This window comes from Arachis ipaensis, chromosome B02, assembly GCF_000816755.2.
Source record: "Arachis ipaensis cultivar K30076 chromosome B02, Araip1.1, whole genome shotgun sequence".
Lineage (NCBI taxonomy): Eukaryota > Viridiplantae > Streptophyta > Magnoliopsida > Fabales > Fabaceae > Arachis > Arachis ipaensis.
The window spans coordinates 27,108,773-27,116,729 of record NC_029786.2 but is presented as its reverse complement, the minus strand read 5'-3'; the positions used below and the strand labels follow the sequence as shown (position 1 = coordinate 27,116,729).

Here is a 7,957-nt window from a genome sequence, read left to right as displayed (position 1 = left end):
AACTTTGCTCGGAAGAGGCACGAGACTCTTCTCTCGAGACAACAGCTTTGGAACTGGATAGGTATGATTACGATAGAGCAGATAGGGTTCATGAATATTATGGCATTCCAAAGAAACAGGTTAAGAGTAAGAGTGTTTTTCTTAGAATCCAGGCGCCAAAACCGAGCAATGGTAAGAATGAGGATGATGAACAATTACATTGTGATGATTGTGCTGTTGTTGACTCATTGGTTATTTTAACACTAAAAAAATTATTTGGATAAGTTTTGCAAAGGAACACACTTAGATGCTCACACCCAATAAGATTGTTTTTGATACACTGGCTTGATGGTAATAGTTTCTTGTGATTTGGAATTTTGTTTCCCCCTAAAGGATGTAATGCTACATGATCTGGATTCTGCCAATGCACAACCTCAAGGTGGGCAAGAATGGATTGATGAGTGCAAACAGTGGATATGGTGGCTTAGGAGTACCGGGACAGAATCGATTGATGAGTGTTGTGCTTCCACAAGGTACATATTTTTATGGATGTCCATTATAATGGTGTTGAACAATACTTATCCACAAAGATGTTCTCATGCAATGACCCCTAATTGCATTTGCTTTGTGCAAGTGCAGCCATAGAAAAGATGACTTTATTTTCTGTTTGCATTGGTTCAGCTTGTCCAACTAGTTGGCCTTCTTCTATGCAACCACATTGTTTGCTTCCACATGTTGAAAACTGTTAAAGAACTGATGGTTGTTTTAGATTTGTATGTAATATGCTTGATGAAATCATTTATATTTGTTTTCATGCATGTTGAATGCACAAATATTTTTCTTACGATTGATACTCATTTGAGCTTATGATAGGTATTGAAGTATTTCTTTGTGGTGACAAGAGCTTCTTGATTCAGGATCTCCGTAGGTGATTTCAATGATAGGGAACTCTTATCCCAATGCTGGTGGTCCACTTTCACAAAGCCATGTTATGGATATGTTGAATGATGTAAACTCAAGTGATAATTCTCGTTTTGACATGAATGACTTCCCTCAACTGACTAGTCGACCTAGTTCTGCTGGAGGGCCTCAAGCACAATTGGATGGAAACGAAGATTTCCAGCTTTGCCAGGATTCAAAGGTGTAGTAACTGGAGAAGATATGCGACCTGATTGGCTGTTATGCATTTCTTTCTAGCAATTTTGGCTGTTTTATGTTATCAAATAGTTTTTTTGTATAGTTGCCTTATTATTTGTTGTTTAAAGAGTCTCTTCTTACAGAGTTGAGTTGTAGAATGAATTATGCACTTTCTCTTATGGAAAGTTTTATGGATTTATGTGCATATCTACCTTAGTTCCTTTGGTGCTTGGTTTTATTGCTTTGTTTATTATATTCTGAAATTGTAAGTCATGTAAGGTGTTAAATAAGCATATGGTTTCCTGGTTTGTATCTCATCAAGTGTTTGTAGGTTGGAACTACTTAATGTTGTCTTTTTATAACAAAATGTAGAATCACCATTAATAGATTGTTCCAACTCTTACTTCCTTGTGCAATTTGATTTTAACATGCTGATTTTTTATGTTGTAAGATATGATTCTGATTGGACTGAAAAAAATATTTTTTGCAAATCCTTGTTTGGACACAGAACAGCATAGTGAGTTCAAATTCATAATGATTAATGAGATCTGATAAATAAATGTCCTACTCCCTCCGCAAGTGAATTATGGTTAATATTAATAAACATGGCATAGAGAGTTCGGAATAATTAAAGAAAGGGAACCGAGGAATTTTCGCGGTTCTTCCGGATTTTAAGAATTTGTTTAAAGATAGGTTTGGAGCAATGATTGAGTTGTCTTTGTGTGCATAAAAGTAATTAGCTTATACATTTTCCTTTAATGTTGAGTGTTTCTTGTTTTAGAGGATCTTGGTTGCCTGAAACTTGAATTTAAGTAAACGGTGGAAATGTGTATAGTAAAGTGGATTTTTTTTACTTCTTTTCATTATATTCCTCTAATACTTGAAATCTTAGTTCATAATCATTAGCAACTGCTCCATTGTAGATTGATTTAAGAATTTCGAAGCTAAGATAATTCATCTGCAAGAAAGAAACCAGGCAAAATCTACCTCAGTTTAAGGAAAACACACACAGGATTAAATAAAACTAATGCAGATGCTTATAATTTCTATATCTATTTAGTTGGAACCTAACACAATGGACATTTTGAATTCCATCTTGCCTCAGAGAAACACAATGTTCAAAACATACATCCCGAGAGAGGCAATGGCTTGATGAGTGTCAATGGCTGAAGCCATTTTACTTGTGGAATACCCTTCTAAAGCTTTTAAATGTTATAGAATTAACTACTATATTAAACATGATTCCACATAAAAATGTGATTATATTTGTAGAACTCCAAAGTGTGAAACAACTTGTCGGTTGCCACCATTCAAAATTCACCTTTGCCTTAAGATTACATTATGATCTTGCTTTCCATCTCAATCTTCATGGCTATCTTCATCTTCTGAATATGCATAATGGAAATGAAGCAGTTCGAAATCAAATAATCAATTGGAAGAAATTCATATTAAGCTTTTGAAACTTTTACAGGCTGAAGCTACTACTGAAAATAAAGCAATATAGTTTACGTAAATCCATCAAGATTTATTGAATAAAAGTAAACTGCAGACAGCAATGTGTTAAGGCACAAAGATGTCCTACAATCATATACAGTTACATTGAAGGAAGCAATTTAAGAGGAAGAAGTCAACCAAAACCTAGCTACCATATCAATACAGATACCAGATTCAGATGACACATTAATAACTCGTGCCAGAACTTCTAAAGCATGTCTACTTCCATGAACATACTAAGCATGCAAAACATATTAAGAACAATGCTCTTTAAATCAAGAGTTTACATTAGCAAGCCAGGATCTTTCAACTTACCAGATCGAACATCATCACTAATTTTTCCTCTTGCTTGAATTTGTCTAACAAGCATCCGAAATATCAGCACCCACAGTATATATGCAGAACAAGCAAGCAATATAGAAGACTGTTGAACACATAATAATATTTTCGACCCTCCACTTTGTGCTTTTCCTTATCCAATGTGAGCAAAACTTCATAGCTGGCAAAGAAAGATGTAAAACTACTGAGCATCGAAAAGCAAGATTACACAGACAACCAATAACTGTAATATTACACTTTGTAATCAATTGTTGAAATTTATGCATGGAAAGATCTTCTTTCTAATTTAGTGAATCTTTTATATGAGCTATTATTTGATAGGAAGGGGAAAATACAACATAGGATAAAAGATTACCGAAAAGAAACCACAAAGCTAAAGGAAAACAAATGATACCCCGACCCCCCCCCTTTTATTCTTTTTTCTTCCGCCAAAAAAAACACACAAATTATTCACAAATGCATTGTTAGCAGCAACAACTAATCCCTAGTCACACTGAACCTGAAATTTCAACAGCAGCAAGTACAGCAACAAGTAATCCCTAATTACACTGAACCTGAAATTTCAACAGCAGCAAGTAATCCCTAATCACACATTCACACTAAACCTAAAATTTCAACAAACATTACAACACAGTAACAAGTAATCCCTAGTCACACTGAACTTGAAATTTCGACAGTAGCAAGTAATCCCTAATCACACTAAACCTGAAATTTCAACAAACATTACAAAACAGCAACAAGTAATCCCTAATCCCTAAACAAAAATGTCAACAATGATTTGATTTTCAATTTTAGCAGCAACAAGAAAATTTTAACAAAAGATTTCAGGAAGTAAAGAAAGAGCAGCAGCACAAACTCAGCAAAAATTAGCAATTTCACAGTTTCACATTAAAAATCAGCAAACAGAGGCTATGGGGAGAGAAGAATGAGACACGAACTGAAGAACTGAAGAACTGACGAATTGAAGAAGTGAAATCAGCAAACAGAGGCTCTGGGGAGAGAAGACTGAGACACGAACAAGAACTAAAGAAGATAGCTGTGACACTAACCTTCGACGGAGACACGAACGGCGATCGGGGAGACGACGGCGAGCGACGACACGGCGAGCTGCTCCAAGCCAACAAAACAGAGAAGCCATGGAGGATGGACGGAGGACAAGGGGAAGGAGGACGCTGAGCTACAAGAGAGGGCTTGGCCACAGACGATGCCGACAGCACGGACGGCGGCAGCAGTGCGGCAGAAATGTTGCAGGGAGGACCTAGGGTTTTGGTTTGGGGATTTAACTTTGCTTCAGAGTATAGTGATTCACGAATTGGTAGGGGGGTTGTTGGGGGAAGGGGTGAGGGTGTAAACTGTAAACGCATTAATGCAACGTTAGGTTTTTTTTTCCTCAAAAAAATCAAAACAGGGTCGTTTATCAAGAACCGAAGAGTTACCGGTCCGGTTTTCGGCCGGTTTGACGGTTTGATAGCGATTTTCTAAGAAGAGGTTATTAGAGGTGGACCGGATCGTTTTTACTGCCGGTTCCCGATTGGACCGGTTCAACTGGCCGGTCTGGTCTGATTTTCATAACATTGGTAATTAGCATGATTTAATCAAGAATCCTCACAGATATAAGTATATAACCATTTCAGTTTGAATTTTGCGAAAAATAAACAAACACAAACAAATTAAGAAAATTATAGATTTGTATCTCCAAAGAAATTACAATTAAAAAACAAAAAAAAATTTGCATGACAAGACAATAATAAATTAACACACCTAACAATGTAAGACAGCACAATGAGAATGAAAGTAGCCACATGGTGACCTATGGACACCCCAAAGTTTCCAAATATCAACCGTCTACCCAATTTTTGTAAATGTTGTTTACTTCAGTTTATATGAACAAACTAGAACCAGAAATAGAAAATTCTAAAAGTATAGAACGACCACAGTGCAAGGCCACCAAATGATGACTCCTATCATCATCACAGTTTGATAGATAAAACAAGTGATGAAAAGCATAAGGAAAAATAACATGAAAAAATGAGACGAGAAAAGAAGCTTATATGTTACCAAGATTATATAAAGTAAGAATGTAATCACCTAATTCAACATAAATATTTAAAATCAGTTTTACCATCTATCATGAACGAGGGAGGGGGGATGAAGCATGCAGATATTTATTGTCTTTGGAATTTCCAATGATGAAGTGTCAACATTTTTGCTCTTTTAACAAAAAAGTATGTTAACATCATAAATTTAATTAGCTTGTGAAGAAAGCTAACCAAACCCTCACTGATAAACACACTAATCCAATAAAGAAAAGCAAAAAAAAGGATCAAAATGTTGATGCTGAAGCCCCCAGTAGAAATAAAGAAGATATCATAAAATATCAAGGCATATCTGTGAAGATAGCATAGAATCAATTTTGTTATTTACTTTATATATGATCAAATCACATCAGTGTTATTTTAATCAAAATTATACCATTAATTTGCACTGAATTTTGTGAAAATTGAGCATCAATAAGACTGACAACTCATATTCATGCATATTTGAAACTCTTATATATTACCATCAATTTTGATCTATAAAAGAGTATGTCTAATGATTTTAGATTGATATGAAAATTTTTAGATTTGATCTACAATGCACAAACTTCTAATCCAACCTATTCAACGTAATAATTTTGATATAATTCAAGTTTCTATCTCTTCCTCTCCTACCTAAGACCCTCAATCTCAACAGAGCTCCAGATAACAGAATTGGATTGAATTTAGGGATTCAAAAACACATTGAAGATACTGTAATCACCCCCAAGCTAAACAGTGTAGGAACCATCTCACACATCTGAAACTATAATAACAATAACGCCGCACAGAACAACACTCCTTAAACTGATACAACAACTCACACATATTATACTCAAAAACTCCGTTCCTCAACAAATTCTCATGAAAACTCAGTAACAAGTAGCAAACGTAAACAACAATACATTCAAGTCAACGCCACCATGAAAACACTACTGAAAAAAAATTACGAAATTAACGTAGAAGCCCTTGCAATCGCAATTGTACTTTCCTCAATATTAAAGGCATTAATATTAAAAAAAAATAGGAACACAAGCTAATAAGAATAAGTAAAAAAATCCAATATGAGTAACTAAGAGAGAATTAGGGAATATTCAAATAAAGTTTGCCCAAGTTAATTCTTTGGTTGACATGTATGCTAAATGTGATTCGGGGAAGCAAATAGGATTTTTGCAAATTGGGCTCTTCAAAGTTCAGTTCCTTGGACAGACCTGATCTCGGGTAATGTTCAGACAGGACACCCTGAAGAAGGTATAAAGCTATTAATTGATATGCAAAGAGCTGAAAAGACTGCAGATGCAGCTACCTGTGCCAGCATCCTAAAAGCCTGTGCAAATTTAGCCTCTCAGGCTCTGGGAAAGCAGTTACACTCGCACATTAATATTTTGGGTAATTTTCAGTTGGTCTACTAATCTGATATTTAATACATTACCAGTGTTATCGACATTATATTTGTGAATCTAGTAGATTCAAACAAATTCTGATAAAGCTTTATGCGGGTGAAAGCCAAAATACCTTACGATATGAATGTAAAAGTGTTCTTTCGAGTTTCTTGTCGAGTCTTTTCAAAGGCTATGCACTGAGGGAAAAAAAGAATATTCAACATCAAATCACATTGCAAGGCTTGAATCACTACAGAAGCACTTGAGGTCAAATCATTCCTGAAGCTCAACAAAATAATAGACACATTACCTCTCTTTAGTTACTGCTCTAAATGCGTCCATGAATACTTCAACATTATGGTTTGAACATTCACATTCAACTTCTAATTATACTGTTCACAAATCAAAGAGGAGAATAGTTCTGATGCTTAATAAAAATGATATTTTCACCCAACTGGTCGCAACTGTAAATTGAAAAATGGTTGGCAATGAATTACATATACCTTAACAACAAGATTTGTTGCAAAATTAGAAATGCCATCATTTCCCTCCAATGCTTCTACAACAGCAAGAGCCTTATCTTCCAGAGGTCTAGTGATGAGCGGATATTTTATACGCTTTTTGGGGTTAATTTCATATAGTTTTTAGTATGTTTTAGTTAGTTTTTAGTTTATTTTCATTAGTTTTTAGGAAAAATTCATATTTCTGGACTTTACTATGAGTTGTGTTTTTTTCTATAATTTCAGGTATTTTTCTGGCTGAAATTGAGGGAGCTAAGCAAAAATCTGATTCAGGCTGAAAAAGGACTGCTGATGCTGTTAGATTCTGACCTCCCTGCACTCAAAGTGGATTTTCTGGAGCTACAGAACTCGAAATGGCGTGCTTCCAATTGCGCTGGAAAGTAGACATCCAGGGCTTTCCATTAATATATAATAGTCCATACGTTTCTCAAGGATAGACGATGTAAACTGGCGTTCAACGCCAGTTCTCTGCCCAATTCTGGCGTCCAGCGCCAGAAAAGGATCAAAAGTTGGAGTTCAACGCCAGAAATGGATCCAAACCTGGCGTTGAACGCCCAAAATGGCCTTATACACGTGAATTGCTTAAGTCTCAGCCCCAGCACACACCAAGTGGGCCCCAGAAGTGGATCTCTGCACCATCTGTCATAGTCTACTCACNGAATCTGGAAAGTCTAAACCTTGTCTGTGGTATTCCGAGTAGGATTCAATGATCGAATGACTGTGACGAGCTTCAAACTCGCGAGTGCTTGGCGTTAGTGACAGATGCAAAAAGACGAAGAATCCTATTCCAGTATGATCGAGAACCGACCGATGATTAGCCGTGCTGTGACAGAGCATGTGAGCATATTCTTCACTGAGAGGATGGGATGTAACCATTGACGACGGTGAACCCCTACATACAGCTTGCCATAGGAGGACGTGCGTGCGTGAACAAGAAGAATTCATAACTCATTTGGCTAGAGCGTTAATCTGTGTTCTTGGTAATTGGGTTAGAATCTTTTATATTCTTTTCAAAATCTTCTTTTTCATA

The 7,957-nt window shown here is 36.0% G+C and overlaps 1 protein-coding gene and 1 long non-coding RNA gene across 3 annotated transcripts; one reads left to right on the top strand and one right to left on the bottom strand.

The window, feature by feature from the left end:
• Positions 307-1,433, top strand: LOC110267579. Its single transcript, XR_002355348.1, has 2 exons — positions 307-512; positions 853-1,433. It is a non-coding gene; the product is annotated as an uncharacterized LOC110267579 (long non-coding RNA).
• On the bottom strand, positions 2,932-4,328 carry LOC107625175 (vegetative cell wall protein gp1-like). Of its 2 annotated transcripts, none has more exons than XR_001617106.2 (2): positions 3,999-4,328; positions 2,932-3,109 (listed from the first exon to the last, which is right to left on the bottom strand). XR_001617106.2 is itself a non-coding variant. In XM_016327751.2 (2 exons), exons 1-2 carry the CDS (start codon positions 4,311-4,313, stop codon positions 3,489-3,491), a joined length of 330 nt encoding a protein of 109 aa, XP_016183237.1. In that variant the 5' UTR covers positions 4,314-4,328; the 3' UTR covers positions 3,416-3,488. The 2 variants fall into 2 exon arrangements, 1 of the variants encoding a protein (XP_016183237.1); XM_016327751.2 differs by lacking the exon at positions 2,932-3,109 and adding an exon at positions 3,416-3,503.